Consider the following 16,853-nt stretch of genomic DNA (forward strand, 5'->3'; position numbering starts at 1 on the left):
TCCCTTGAAAAACTAAAGAATTTGCAGAGATCAGTTTGTACTATTTTGATCAAGGACTATTTCTGATTCTTACTGCCACATGAATTGTACCTAAAAGAGAATTCCTAATGCCTACTTTTTAAATAGAATATGTAAAAGGCAGTGGCTGGTGAATCTTTAATGTTCATAAGCTCTTTTTGCTGTTACAGTTGTATATAGAAATCAAAAGGCTTTTAAATCATTTGCACTTTTTCACTGCATGCTTAAAATCCCAAAGGCAAAATTTGTACTGAGGTAGATAATTGGAAGGACTCGATTATAAAATTACCTTTGAATCTGTGAAGTTCTTAATAACAATAATAGTACACACTTCACAGTGAGACAAATACAAAACATCTTGTGAAAATGGAGTGTAAAATCTTGCCTTTGGCACTACAGTTTCGTGTGTGTCTGTGGGTGTGTCTGTGTGTCTTTACTAGGAAATGGAAGAACACTGTTTTACTTTAAAAAATGTTGAATGTGTCTGTCCTTTCTTGAGATAATTAAAATGTGAATCCCTGAACTTGAGATTTTAGCCAGACTAAGGCCCCTGCTAAAGAAAAACACTTTACTGAAATTTACCAAATTACACTGGGTTAAGAATGTGAAAACATAGGTCACATACGAGCTGTGGTGGCGAGTTGGAGGGTCCAGTAGGCATATCGTCAGGAGTAGAACTACAATAGAATGACTTATCTGATACTATGATTTAGTCACAATACCAAATGCGGAAAGCATCTGATCTCTTGGAACAAAAGGACCTTTATTTTATAGATCTGTTTTGACCAAAATATATTAGCTATTTCCCTTAGACAAATTGGACCACACTTATCTCCTTTGCTCTATATCCTTTAATTCCAGATCTCAGGATGTTTAGAAGCTAAAAAAAAACTCGACCCCTTTCTGGCTAAAAACTTGCCTTAATTGGTACTTTAAATGTTAATGTTAGTAAGAGCAGGAGTTTACTACTTTGATTCCTGTTCAGTAATTTTTGGCAGTAGAAAGAAACCATTGTGCCCTCCGAAATGAACAAAACTTTTAGCTCTGAGATATGAAAGGAGACGTGTGTACGTGTACACACACACACACACAGAAGAAGAAGCTGGTTGAATTGGATATATTTATTGTGCCTTTTGCTGATCAAACCTAATTTTGGAAAAATGCTGTATTATTTTGCCATGGCTTTAATTAAGAGATGTTAGGTGGGTCTTGCCCCTTTTGCTCTTCTGCTTCACGAAGTTGGAGCTGTATTTGTGCCTCTTCAGGTAAATGAATCCAGTGAGGCTTGATCTCCCACCTCCCACCACACTCTTTTTTTCTTAAGAATTTATTTTCCCAGACACTACACAAAATCTTTGAAAAACTTTGCCACTTCATCTAGTACACTCTTTATCACTGGTTAGCAGTATTTAAATCTTGCAAGACTCTTTGAGTTTCTTTGAGAAACACAGATACGGAGATTTGCTCACCGGAAGTGAGTTTTGCATGTGGCTGTGGAGGGGTGTCCGGCTTGTGGCGGTACTTGCTCCTTTTTCCCCTTTCTCTAATGGGTTGCCTCTTTGTTTTTGGTCCTATTTAGATTTTATGGATGTAAGGTTTTTCCTGTGCCTTTTTTATCTTTTGTCATTTGGTTGCCGGAGGTGGAGTGGCAGAAGTATGTGGTGTTGGAGATTTTCCTTCAAACATTGCAAGTGGTATTTCTACCATATGAATCTCACGTATGCAATCAGTTGTGTTGGTTTCTCAGTGATCGACAGTGAGCTGTGACTGGCCACGTTCTTGAGTTTTTACGATGAGTTCACAGGCACCACCTGCCACCTTTCCTAAGGTGGCTGTAAATTTCCTATTGTCCTGGGGAAAATATCACACTATATTCTGTTCCGCTGTGTGTCGGCTGTCAACAGGTACTGTGATGAGGAAAGAAGTGCCTGTATTTCTCTACCTAAGAGAGCAGCAAGGAAATATGCAGCTCCCTGGGAGCCCGGATATTACTGTATCGGCCTGGAAGGATGAGGGAATAAGACCACTGACAGTGCGGCTGGCCGAGCTGCACTGGGCGACCCGGCAGTGGCTGACCTAAGATAACCTGCTTTGCTTAAAAGTAGATGTTTAAGTGACGCTTAACACAGGCAGTATTATCTTCGCCTTTCGTTCAGGCCGTCAACATGTATTGTTAAAATTACTGCACATCCCCCCAGATACCAAGTATACACTGTTGATGTTGGTGTGTGTGTGTGTGTGTGTGTGTGTCCCAAATCTTGTTTTGTTTCTGAATGTGATCGTTTTGGATGATACCTGAGCAGGGTTGCCATTTTTTTATTTATTACCATTATATATTATATTATATTATATATTTTTTGCTTTCTTATAACTTTAGAGGAAAGTCAAATCCTGGTATTATTAAAATTGTTTTAAAAAGGAAAAAAATTGTCCAGTTGATAAATGAAGATCACTGGTCTATCTCTAAAATAATATGAATTTTCCTTTAGTTATTGTGGAATAACGTGCCAGCTCTCTGGTCCACACAGTGACTCTGTCTGTAGGATAGGGAAGCAGCGAGGCTCTCAGTGGGGAGATGTGCAACAGAGATAAAGGGGACTCCGTGTATTTTATCTACTTGAGCAGTGGAACTGAAACCTGGGGCTTTTGTGAATAAAATTTAGCTGCCTTGTATAGTCCTTTGAAAGAGACATGTGGTCTGTGAGAATTATATAGTTTGTTTTCTTTTTTTAGAAGAAAAATTTGCAAAAGATCTTTCCAAAGAGAATGTGCCACAGATCTTTTGTTGTTCTCTGTAATGAGGATTAATTGCTGTAAAAAAAATGTAATTGATTTGTTCACCTTCAAATTCTTTCCTTTTCACAAGAGGATAGAGCTGTAAAAAAAAAAAAAATTAATAAAAATTTAGAGACATCACTGGAGTTGAGTCATGCTTCCATTTTGCCTGAATTAAAAAAAAAAAGAATCCTAAAATTGCTCTATGTAATGACCATTTACAGCCAAGGAGAATGTCACATGGAATAATGTACCCTCATTCACAATAGGTATTTATTGTTGAAATGGGAAAAGTGCGGGCAGAGGGTAACTCATCCCGCTCAGTTTATCTTCAAGATCTTATACATTAGCTTGGTATCACCAGTGGGGCTTTTTATCCTTCTAACATCAACTGCTAGGTGCAACAGTGACCAAGTTTGCCTATTTTCAGTTTGCTGCATTGACAGATTTGTAGAATGTTGGTATTGAAAAGAATCCACAGGCCGTCTGGTCTCTCCTCCCGTTGCTACTCTGAAAGAAAACACTCTACCTCAGTGGTTTTAGGAAATTAAAAGGGACCTAACTTCTTGAATTTGAATCCTGGCTCTCCATTTTGCTATGACCTGAGTTTATTTTCTCATAAACTTTGTTGATTTGTTATCTACCATGTAAAAGCAAGCGTTAGATGATGTATGGAGAGTGCTCAGCCTAGTGTCTGGCATAAACACTCAGAAACGGGGGACTATTCTAATTCCCTCCCCTCACTGCACGACAAAATCCCAACACCTGCCCCTCCAGCCTCTGACTGAACTCTGATGAAGACCTCACAACCCACCTCTTCCTCTTTAACTTTTTGTTCTTCCTTTCATTAGGGTGACCTCTACTTACATTGACCTTAATGAACAAACGGACCCAGCCTTGGCAAGCTTGCGGTAAGTTGACAAGTCGGCAGTCACTGGTAAGCATGCAATGGCAAGGTGGGATAAAGGGTTTTAGATGAGGAGAAGCTATAGGGAAGAGGTCTTATTTGAAAGATGGATCATAACAATCTCTTCTGGGCTTTCATATTTTTCACAAAAACATTCGTCATATCTTGTCTATTACAAATTATCAGAAGTAGTTATCCAACACCCTTGTTAGACATTATTTCTAATTTGGGGATATTGTAAAGAATGCATCCATGACCATCCCTGAAGCAAACTGGGCAGATTCAACAATTATTTTACCCTATTTTCTTTATGTGTGTGCATGTATATATATATATGCTGAATTTGATTTCACCCCTGAATACTTCAGCGTACATTTCCTAGGACATTTTCCAATGTAACCACAATACCATTACGTCATCTAAGAAAGTTTCTCAACACCTAATATTCAGTCCATATTCAAATTTCTGCAGCTGTCCTCCAAAGATCTTATAGTTTATTTTTTGAATCAGGTTCTTTCATTACATTTGATTATGTCTCTTTAAGTTTCATGCATTACATTTGGTTATGTCTCTTTAAGAGTATTAATTCAGAATTACAACTTTTTTTTTTATTTCCTACATCTTGGATTTGTGTTTTCCTAAATGTCCTTCAATTTACTCCTCTACCTCCTGTATTTCCTGCAGACGGGGTGAGGTCTAGATGCTCAATTATATTTGACAAGGGGGATTCTGTGTATTTCATATTGCATCACACCAGGAGGCACCTGAAATCATCCTGTTAAATGATGCTAACTCTGACTCTTTGGTTAAGATCTGATCACCAGAACTCGGATGTAAACATGGGCTTTTCCCTTTCATTCAGTGATTTTAGCATGCCCTGAAAAATCTCCCTTTACCAGACCTTGGTGGTGTTTGGAAAATGCAAAGGGGAAAAGTCACAAATTTTGATTGATGGGAAATGGTCTCTTCTGATGTTTTCACTTACATTTTTAGTATTGTGGTACTATTTTTGCATCACATATTAAATTGCCATTTGCAGTGCATGGGTTATGTGGACGATCTATTGACCCACTTCAAGTGCCCAACTTGCTAGATGTGGGGAAGGTTTTCACTTAATCCCATGGTACGAGTTCACCACTAGGAGGGGCTCTGTTAATGAAGGAAAGGGATGCTGACAATAAAACAGGTGATCCCTCCAGGTTACTCGTCTTTTTCCTTTCGACTTCCATAGTCAGAATATTAACCTCTTACTATGTTGTAAACTTTTCTCTCCAAATTCTTTCGGTTTTTAGTTTTTATTATAGCACTTTTTGACAGTCTTTCTAAAGTAGTCGACGTCTTCTAATATCTTTGCAGTTTTTGCTTTGGCGTCTCAAGTACGAATGAGTAGGTAAGGGCTGTTCCCAGACCTTGTATGAGGCAGTTTTACTATCACTGGTACAACTCTCAAGTAAGTAGTGATTTCCGTGTCCTTCTTAGTCTTTTTATGAGCAAGTATTTAGGTACTTGTGGAGCCTGAATTTAAGTAGATACTTGTTCACTGTTTGCCAGGAGGTTGGGAATATAAATTGTCACCATCCCAGGCTACGTTTAATCAGGACATCTAGAGGGTGTTTAGTACCCTCCAGTCCATTCCAAACAGCCTTGATGCCCAACGGGTCTTAAGAGGTTTCTCTGCTGCTACTTTGGTTGTGATTAGATAACTATATCCGGCTAGTCTGTTTCGTCTTAGGACCATTTCAGTGTTTGTGGTTTCCCTGTAGACCAGGACTCTGATAATAAAGACCTGTGCCCTTCTAACAGACTGGAGGGGTGGGCCTTGAAATACTTTTTAAACAGACAGTTCTATTTTAGCTTTAAAAGACCGTGTGCCTGCCCTGGATAAGTGCTTTAAATCACCTTTCTCTATCACTGGGGCCCAGTCCTAACATCTCATTTACCTTATTTCATGTGTAGGAGGCAGAAACAATTACGGATTTGCATCTGTCCACTGCTGAATATTCCTGTAAATCATCTGAGCAACAACACACACACAAGCAGGTACATGCACACGTTTCTACATCTACATATGCTACTGAACACGGAGAACCAATTGTACTCATTGCGTGGGCTTTAGAAAAATGACTTTAGTTAATGACCCATCTCCCTGTTTTTCCACCTTCGAAAAAGCAGGTAGGACTTGGTACCCAGGACTGCAACTGAGAGGGACTTTACAAGCATCTTAAGGGAGTACCTGACCTGGTAGGGTGGTTTTGCAGAGCTTCTCAAGCCTACATATGCATGAGAGTCATTATGGAATTAAGAAAAAAAAAAAATACTGTTTTCAAACTGATTTACAAATAGATTCGTTTAAAAATCAAATGACGCAAAAGCATATAGAGCAAAAAGTACAAGGGCCAGTGTACTTCATCCCTTCCTCCCCAGAGTTAATAGCCATTACGTTTGGTGCATCTTCTTCGAGAACTTTTTTTGCGCACTTACAAATTATTTTTAAACAAGTTTGGATATACTACATTCTTCAGTTGATATCAGTCTTATTTCTGTCAATATTTTGGCTGCAAAATACTGTGTCATAAGGATATATTTATTTATATCCTTGTTTGTTTAAACATTCTCCCATTATGCACATAAGCCTCCCTTGGTCCCTCAGTTAGTCTGCTGTGGCAAACAGTGCATTATGGAGGAATCTTGGTATACACAGCATCATGCATTCTTACAAGTATTTCTACGTGATAAGTTTCCGAAAGCAGGGGCTGCCTGGGTCAAAAGATGAGCCAAATTAAAAAAATTAAATTTAAAAAGAGCTTTTTCTCCCAAAAAGCTCTTATACCAAAATGGAAAACCTTATTATTACTGCAGTTTGCATTTCTCTGACGACTGAAATTAATCATTCTGCCACAAAGTGACGGGCTGTGTTTCTGAGGAATGCCTGTCCCTGTACTTAGCTCCTTTGCCGTCAGGTTGTCTTTTTCCTTCTAATTTGTAAATTAGAAACTTGCATTATTAGGGTGATTGCCTCACTGCATGTCTCTTCCCGAGCTTAATTGCCTGCACCTCAGAAGACATCAGCCAGGAGCAGTTGACATTTCCCACCTGGTAGGAGGCAGTGATCAACCCCTAAGTGACTGAAACTCTATGGACATCATTGACATGGGTCTTCAGGATGTGAAGCTCCCTTAATCTTTAAAACTTAGTAATTTGTCCAAGAAACTGACATTCATCCTGGATAACTTGAAAGCTGTAAAGTATTGGCAGTTTTGACACCCACTGAGTGTACAGAATGAATTTCACCATAGGGTTCTCTATGGCCCATCGAGAGCCAATCTAATATTTGTCACCTGTCAGTCCTGAGCCTTACTTGAGTATAGTCCTATTAACCTGAAATTTGCGTATTTTAAATGAAGGTTAAAAAAAAGCAAGGGAGGGCTGATTTCTCATCCCTGTTAGATTTACTCATATCCATTTAATAGTTTAGTGATTGCTTTGTGAGTAACACTTCAGAATGTGCTGGCATGAAGCCTGCCTCAGGGAGCCCAGCTTTTGGACAGCATGTCTCTTTTCCATCCAGGTGACAGGCAACTTCAGAGCCCGTATTTTTCCATTCAAATAGCTACTTCCATCCTTGCCTTCAGCCAGTCCGGTCTAACACAGATGCTATTCCAAAGCCCTGTGGATACACTGTTCAGACTGAATTATTCCAAGCTGGAGAGCATGGCATACGCCACCTTATCTGTTAGGCAGAGGATAGCGCTCCTCTTGTGCTGATGTATTTGTCCTGAATTCCCCACGCAGCCCTCCCTCTTTCATTACTACATGCATGATACATTCCCTGTGGCACAACAGACCTAGAAAGTGAATATGGAGAAGGGGAAAGGAATGTATGTTAGCCACGTGTGCTGTGTACTTTGTAAAACCACTTTCTTTGTAAAACCACGTTTCAAATCAGTCATTATCATCATGCTTCTAGATGATGAAAGTTATGCTAAAGAGAGTTTGTCCATAGTCAAGCAGCTACCGTGTTTCCCCGAAAATAAGACTTAACCTGAAAATAAGCCCTAGATGACATCCCCTGAACATAAGCCCTAAAGTGTCTTTTGGAGCAAAAATTAATATAAGACCCAGTATTATTTTTGGGGAAACACGGTAGTAAAAGGTGAAACCCAGATTATGATATACATTTGTCTGATTTCAAGTTATAAAGGGGATTTCATTTATGAGAATGAACTAGAGGAAATGTGGCTTTTATAAGCTAAGCGTCATCCACACCAGTATCCTAGCACTGTTAACATTTAACCATTTTTGGAGGGCGGGTCCAACATGACACTGTAGGTGGAGCTTGTCCCCTCCCCAAAACACATTGACTGTACCCTACATTTAAAGCAGTTCCTCCTAAGACAACTGGAGCTGATTGAATAGCTTCTGCACAACGGAAGAGGGACCACATAGAGAATGTCAGGGAACCACGGGAGCTCTTTGGGAGCTGAGGAAACAACCCAGGACCAGAGGACTGGGTGAGCGCCACTGTTTACATTTGCCTGGTACGTGCATAGCAGGCAGGAGCTCCATCCGGGTTCTCTGGCTGACCTGCAGGGCGCTGTAGTGTGTCCCCAGCCACCCCTCCTGGAGCTAGATCCAGTAGACACAGGAGGACACCACAGTGCGCACACAAGAGGCCCCTCCACCCGGAGATGGGTACAGCAGGGTGCTTCACGCACCTACTGGTCTGCACACACCTGGGGCTCCCCACCTGGACAGAGTACGGAGCTAACAAAATGCTGTGGTAGCCACCTGCAGGGCTACCTTGTCTGAAGATTGTGGTGGTGCTACCATGTGCTCATGTCAGGCTGACACTTCTAGAGCGAGTACAGAGCTAGTGGGGAACACTACTGCACACTCACATGCAGGGCTGCCCACCTACAGTGTGCAACCAAAAACACTTAATGGTACTCACATGCCGGGCTGCAACCTAGAATGCTATATCCAGCAAGGTTATCATTCAGATTTGAGGGACATAGTTTCCCAGACAAGCAAAAACTAAAGGAGTTCACAACAACTAAATTGGCCTTATAAGAAATGTTAAAGGGTCTTCTTTATGCAGAAAAGAACATGCCCTAACCAGGAATAAGAAAATACACAAAAGAAAAAATCTTACTGGTAAAGGCAAATTACAATAATTACAGTAATCAACTTAAAGCTAATATTAAGGTTAAAAGACAATAGCAAAATTAAAACTACAATCAGGATACACAAAACAAAAAGATATAAAACATGTCAAAAACAAAGAGTGGAAGGGGGAAAATAAATGCAGTGCTTTTAGAATGCAATTGAACTTAAATGCCTATCAGCTTAAAATAGACTGCTATATATATAGATGGATATTTATGAACCTCATGGTAACCATAACCAAAAATACACAAAAAAATGAAGAGAAACAAAGCCAATGAAAACACTAAAGAAAACAAAAGGAAAGAGATCAAAAGAAGAAAGGAATAGTGAAGAACCAAAACAAGCAAAAAATAAAATACCAATAAGCACATACCTATCAATAGTTATGTTAAATGTGAATGGACTAAATGCTTCAATAAAAAGGCAGGGTGGCAGAATGGGTAAGAAAACATGACCCATCTATATGCTGATTATGAGAGACTCACTTTACATCGAAAGACACAGACTGAAAAGGGCTGGATAAAAGGTACTCCATGCAAATAGAAACGATTAGCTGGCGTAGCAATACTTATACCTGACAAAATAGACTTTAAAACAAAGAATGTAAAATGAGACAAAGACATTATGTAATGTTAAAGGTGTCAATCCACAAAGAGGATATAACACAATTGTAAATATCAACACATCCAAATATATAAAGCAAATGTTAATGAACATAAAGGCAGAAATTAATATTATAATAATTGGGGACATTAATGCTTAATGTCAATGGATAGATCATCCAGACAGAAAATTAATAAATGGCTTTAAATGCTACCTTAGACTAGTCCAACTTGATATCTATAAAGCATTTCATCCAAAAACTGTAGATTATACATTTTTCTCAGGTGCACATACAACATTTTCCAGGATAGATTACATACTAGGCCACAAAAGAAGCCTCAATAAATTCAAGATTGAAATTATGTCAAGCAATATACTGTCTGGCCACAATGGCATGAAACTATAGAAATCAGCTACAGGAAGAAAACTGGAAAAAACAAATACATGGAGATTAAACATGCTTCTAAACCACCAATGGATCAAAGAGAAAATCAAACAGGAAATAAACTACCTTCAGACAATGAAAATGAAAACACAACCTTACAAAATTTATGGGATGCAGCAAAAGCAGTTGTAAGAGGAAAATTTATAGTCATACAGGCTTACCTCATGAAGCAAAAAAAAAAAAAATCCCAAATACACAATCTAAATCTACAACTAAAAAAATTAGGCAAAGAAGAACAAACAAAACCCAAATAAGAACAAACAAAACTCAAAGTAAGTAGAATAATAAAGAGCAGAAATACATGAAATAGAAAAAAACAGAAAAGATTAAAGAAACTAAGAGCTCATTTTTTGAAAAAAATTGGCAAGACTACAGCAAGTCTCATCAAGCAAAAAAATATGAAAGATCATTAAAGAATAATATGAACAATACATGCCAACAAATTGGACACGCAAGAAGAATTGGATACATTTCTAGAAACATACAACATTCCAAGACTAAACGAGGAAGAAACAGAGAATATGAACAGAAGAATTAATAGCAATGAAATTCAAGCAGCAATAAAATAATTCCAAACAAAACCCCAGGATCAGACAGCTTCGCAGGTGAATTCTACCAGACTTTTAAAGAATTAGTACCTGCCCTTTTCAAACGATTCTATCGATAGATGGATAAAGAAGATGTGGTATACATATACAATGGAATATTACACAGCAGTAAAAAAGAACGAAATCTTGGCATTTGCAACATGGATGGACCTAAAGGGTATGATGCTAAATGAAATTGAAACAGAAGGACAAATACAGTATGGTTTCACTTATTTGTGGCATCTAAAAAAATAGACTCATAGAAACAGACCAAAGGGATGGCTGCCATAGGTGAGGGTGGGGGGACGGGTGCTAAAGGTGAAGGGGAATATAGTCAATACTACTGGTAAGTTTGCACAGTGACATGATTACTCGAGTTAGTGCAGTGATCACACTGTAATGTATAAAAATGTCAAATCACTACTGTATACCTGAAACTATTGTGTATCAACTATAAATAAAATTTCTAAAAACATTTAACCATTCTTTGATTGTGGTAGAGACAATTAGTAAAACTGGATTGTCAGTAGGAATTAGAGAGGTTTTATAAAACAGGTTGACAAGTCCTGAGAACCTGCAAGAACTAGAAACTTCGTGATTAGCACAGTTTGCCGGGGGTGGGGAGGTGGGGAGATCCTTATCTGATGTTGCTTAACATGTTGCCTTGTAGATTTTCACCCATATGAATGAAGATACTAGTTCCCTCTAGTGATTGCTGAAATTGACAGTTTTTTTATTTGTATTTTCTTCATGAACACATGTATTTAATAAAGAAAAGTTTAATAAAAGTTAAATTTAGCGTGATAATCCTTTAAAGAACCTAGCATAAAACAATGTTTAAAGTCACGAACAATGTAAAGTAACCATTAAAGGTTAAATTCCCAACACATACAAAATAACTAAACAGGCAACAGCATGAATTTCCCCGGGTCCTCCAAGTTTGAGTAGAGGGATGGAACAAAACCTTAGCTCAGAAACTGGTGACGTTGAAGACTGAATGCCTTGGCCCCGGCTGGACACTCCTCACTTTTGCCATACAGTGTCTAGGCAGTACAACCAGAAGCCAAAACAAGAATCATCTTCTGCCTTGTGCAAGTTACCTGAATGTCTGGTACTGCATTGCCTCACCTGTACCAAAAAAGGAAGGATATATGATATCCTGAAGTCTGTATAGTGAAAATACTAGTAATCAAATATTTCCTTATTAAACATGATGTGTTATAGAGATACATAGAACTTACTAAAAAGGACCACTGTCCTTCAAAATCACCATCCTGGGAAGCAGGGGGTTCTACATTTGTTACCATTGTTCAGAACAAATTTATAATGTTTTTTTCAAATCTGTTTGCAGAATTAGATGGGCAAGCATACACACTCCCTACTTACTTTATGGTAGTTTTTCTATTTTTCTTGTATTGTTTGTATTAAACAATACAAACAACTCACCAGACTTGGTTCCAAAACACACGAAGATAACAATTTGTCCCTATAAAATAATTCCAGTATCTCCCTAAATTGGTTTTGTTTTGGCAATGATGGCAGCATAATTGGATTAATCAAAATCGCCATATTCTTTAATCAGCAATATTCATTATATAAGCAGTATGATATATCAACATTTCTGAAGTTCTGATACATGTTTAAAAATTACTTTATCCTAGAATGTTTCCATTTTTTCTCATATCCAATGCTTATCCTGAAGTTGAATAAACTTTCTCTCCTAAATCTTATACCTCTTTACCCACCCAACTGATAACATAAATGGATTAAGCCATATTACTATAGAGTAGAATTACTGTGTACCAAATGTCACACAGAGATGAATGGTTGGGCCTCTCTTCTTCCTCTTGCCTCCGTATGACAAGCAGGAAATCATCCATCAGGCTCTCTATTCTGTGTTTAAGCATTTGTGTGCATATGTATTTTTGTGTATGGGTACACATACATATACGCATGGGCATTTTATAGACATGTCAGGATAGTAAAATGCACTGTTAGGTAAATGAATTGTGCTATGGCACAGGAGGTTACGGAAACTTCACACATGTATATTCTCTCCACTTTGTAAAAAAATAAGTGAGATATCCTGTATAAAGCAAAACTTGTAATTTCTGACTTGAAACCATTAAATATTTGGTTTTACTACCCTAATTTCCTAAAGCCACATCTTTCTTTACTTACCAAATACGCATTTCATAAGCAAGTAAATCACTGGCCAGATTCCTTCTTAGCTCAATTTCTTTACTATTTTTAATGTACATAGTGTTCTCTCCTTTCAGCAGAGCTCCAGGAGCCCGGGGGCAGGTAAGACCCATTCTCCTAAATTTTTACAGCTCTCTACAGGCATATTTACAAAGTGTTACCAGGAATACCAAGGAGCCACCAGACATTCCATTTATGTGCAATTCATTAAAAAAGTATTTACATTTCATTCCACTAGTAAGAATTATTTACACTTCTAGCTCTGGTTTGAAAGGATGTGATAGGTTTGAGTAAAAAGAAACCCAAAACCCATCTCTGGCCTTGTCCCCATTCTTCGCAGGCATTAGCCACTGTACAGGTGTAAATCCTTACACCAGAAGATCTGGGTGCACAAAGGAGGTGACAGCTGAAGCACAAAAGCTTAGTATTGACTATGATGCATCTCCAGGGATTAAATAAAAGCCCCAATGAACCAGCCAGCTCCTGAGGATTGTTACCAGTGGTAATAAGGAAAACATTTGGAACCTGGAACTCAAACTGCACCCTGTGTGCTAAACAAGGCAGACACAACCTGGAATGAATGTAACTTGTAATTTAACAAGTTTTAGCTTTAGGATGATTAGTGCCCTTTTCCAAGTGCAATGTGCAGAATGCACCACTAGAGAGCAACCATTCCTTTAAGGAAAAAGTGCTGTAGAAAATACATTGGTTTAACTACAGCACGATGCCACTTCACAACCAGGAGAAAGGCTGTAATAAAAAAAATCCAACATGTTGGAGAGGATGAAGAGAAGGCAGAAACCTCATACTGTACTGACAGGAATCTAATATAGTACAGCCACTGTAGATAACATTTGGGTCTTAAGAACTGTTACAACCCAGCAATCGCACTTTTATGAACCTACCGAAGATAAATGAAAACGTGGTCACATTAGTTCCTGAACATTCATGGCGGCATTAGGTATAACCAGCCAAAACTTGGAAGCAATCGCAATGACCAGCTGGTGAATGGATAAACAAAATGTGGTTTATGCATAAAATGGAATACTAGTCAGCAATAAAAATGCAACAGTCTGGATGAAATGAACCTCAAAACGCCAAGTGAAAGCAGCTAGACGCAAGACTCTCTAGAGTATGATTTCACTTATGAATACCTACCCAGGAAAGGCAAATTTATAGACAGAAAGCACATCAGTGGTTGCCTGGGGTGAGAGGCAGAGAGCGGAGAAGTGGACACTGACAGGACTCACGAGAATTTTGGTAGGATGATGAAAATGTTCTAAATCTGGATTATGGTGATGCTGCACAACTATAAACTTACTAAATTATGCACTATAAACACAGTGAGTGAATTTTATATAAATTATACCTCTAACTAAAGGTGACTTACAAAAAAAAGCACACTGATTTAGTATTACATTAGGATAGGTATTGAGAAATGAAATGAAACAAGTAGAAGGAGGAAAACTACAGCCCTGTGTTAGAATACAAATAGCCACTGTGTCACTCAGTCCTGAGCTCTGGTTTCCAGACGGGAGAAAAGATCATTGTTTTCAGACCAATAGGGGAAAATCAGGGAATTTATGGTCAGGTAAAAATTTTATTACTTTTGGCCAAAGGCCAAAACAGTAACATTAACAAAAAAGATTGCAAAGTTTCAGGCAGAACACAATTATTTTTTTCTGCATCTACATCAGTACCTGAGAGTCATAGTTATGAAGGGATTTATTACATTAACATGCTAAGGGACTGGTGTATATAACTGACATTTTGAGACATTCAGGGCAAAGAGATGCAAAGTGACTGACACATGTATGCCAAGTAATCTTATATTTCATGAATTATCCTTTTATAAACTCCTAAATTTACTCAAGGCTTCAGGTATGACATAAATACATGTATCCAAAAAGCTCATTCAGTTAAGGTCTACTACGACACCAAATTTTATAGAGATCTAGTAGTACATAAATAAGAGAGAGCTTAAGTGACGATCAGTTAAAACAAAACTGCCCCTGTTTTGGCTGTGGAATGGTAGTGGCAACGTCCTGCTGGTGGGGGTTATGAGAGACTAGATAACCTGAGAGGCTCTCCCTTACTACCGTGTTTCCCCAAAAATAAGACGGGGTCTTACATTAAGGTTTGCTCCAAAAGACGCATTCAGGCTTATGTTCAGGGGATGTCATCCTGAAAAATCATGCTAGGGCTTATTTTCCGGTTAGGTCTTATTTTCGGGGAAACATGGTATTCTCAGATATATTAGAAACAACATACATTTTAAATGGTTTACTGGCTTCTCAGGAAAGCAGAGAAACCTCCAAAGCCGATACCGTGTTTCCCCCAAAATAAGAGCGGGTCTTACATTAATTTTGCTCCAAAAGACGCATTAGGGCGTATTGTCAGGGGAGGTCTTATTTTTTCATGTACAATAATCTACATTTATTCAAATATAGTCATGTCATCGTCTTCTGGAACATCGTCATAATGTACTAAATGCATCCATCTGGCTGACGATCTTAACTGGGGCTTATTTTCGGGGAAACACAGCATGTAAGCTGGACCCTGAGCAGGAGTAGTAAGTAAACAGAAAAGCCACGGTTGCTCTGAGGTCCAATGCCATTTCCAGTGCAGGCATCATGAGACTAAGCTCTGGACCCACAGTAAGGGGCGGAGCTAAGCCTGAGCACCCTGAGTTAGGCCAGGAAAGAGCACAAATGTCCCAGGGGCAGTTCCTGGCCTAGAGACGCACAGACAGAGAACATGGCCATTTTAGAACCTCTGCATTCCCACAGGCTCAACTAAGTATGTGTTTACAAAGTACGATCACGAAACAGGGAGGAATAGCACCGTAAGGAAAAATCCAGAGACAAAAAAAAATAGATTTAGACCCCCAAGACTTCAGACACTGGATTTATCAACCACGGGATATAATGTATGAAAATGCCCAAAGAAAGAAAAAGAATAAAAATCCATCAACATGACTGAGCTTATCTAAAAGAGAATGAAATAGGACTCTTGGAAATGAAAAACACAGTAACTGCAATTTAAAATTCATGGTTTAATAGCAGATTGTATAGAAGTGAAGTGAAATTTAGTAAATAGGAGATAAAGTCCCTGAAAAAGAAGTAATATTCAAAGAGTCCATGGCAGATTTTTCATAGAAGAAAAATATACATCACAACGTAAGAATTACAATGTATACTAGCAGGACAAATATAAAGACACATCTATTAATAGATGGCCTTATAGTGAAATTACGGAACAGGTGAAGAGATGTTAAAAGCGGCAGAGAGAAAAAGGAGATCCCATAGGAAAGAAACATAATTAAGTAGCAGCTGACTTGAAGTACAAAGGAAACCCTGACTGGGATAATAACTTCAAAATATTGAGAGAAAACTAACTAGAACTGTATCTAGCAAAACTATCAAGATAACAGTAAGTGCCGTGTACTTGAAATTTATTGAGAGTAACATTGAAGCATTCTAACCACACAAAGAAAGGTAACTGTGAGGTGAAGAATGTTTTAATTAACCTGATTTCACAAAGTATTCATATGTCAAACTGTACAATTTAAATATGTATAATTTTGTCAATTATACTTTAATAAAGCTAAAAAATACATATAAAAAAGAATGACAGTAAAATAAGGATATTTTCAAATGTAAATATAATTCACATTACCAGATTAAAGTAGAAAAAAACATGTTTACCTCCTGATGAAAAAAAAGTGTTTTATAAAATTCAACCCCTATAGTAAAAGTTTAGCAAACTAGAAATAGAAGGAAACTTCCTTGCCCTGGTAAAAGTAGCAAAACCCAGGAAGATTCAATATTGTACAGCTGTCAATACTTGCTAATTAATCTATGTTAAATGTGATTCTAGTTTTTTAAAAAAATTCTGGAGTTCTTCCCCCACCCGCCAAATCTGACAAACTGATTCTAATATTTAATAAAAAAGCAAAATACTGAGAACATTCATTAAGAAAAAAAGGAAGGAACACTTGCTCTACCAGGTATTAAGACCTTTAATCTAGTTACAGCAATTAGAATAATGTGTCATTTGGCCTTGAATAGACAAACTGAATAGAACCAATGGAACAGAACAGAAAGTCCCAAAATAGACGTATACTTACATGGGAATTGACCATGTAGAT

The 16,853-nt window shown here is 38.0% G+C and overlaps 1 protein-coding gene across 3 annotated transcripts in view; it reads right to left on the bottom strand.

The window, feature by feature from the left end:
- Nucleotides 1-2,687: 2,687 nt before the first annotated feature.
- KLHL8 (kelch like family member 8) overlaps nucleotides 2,688-16,853 on the bottom strand; it is a 65,771-nt gene continuing 51,605 nt past the window's right edge. For 2 of the 3 annotated variants that reach the window (XM_033105981.1, XM_033105979.1), the window contains one exon: nucleotides 2,688-2,893. In XM_033105981.1, the coding sequence (XP_032961872.1) occupies nucleotides 2,726-2,893 (168 nt within the window). In that variant the 3' untranslated portion in view covers nucleotides 2,688-2,725. Of the gene's footprint in view, nucleotides 2,894-10,700; nucleotides 11,630-16,853 lie in introns of those variants that run through there. The other variant, XM_033105980.1, reaches the window with a different exon arrangement.

Source organism: Rhinolophus ferrumequinum, chromosome 5 (assembly GCF_004115265.2).
Source record: "Rhinolophus ferrumequinum isolate MPI-CBG mRhiFer1 chromosome 5, mRhiFer1_v1.p, whole genome shotgun sequence".
NCBI classification, from domain to species: domain Eukaryota; kingdom Metazoa; phylum Chordata; class Mammalia; order Chiroptera; family Rhinolophidae; genus Rhinolophus; species Rhinolophus ferrumequinum.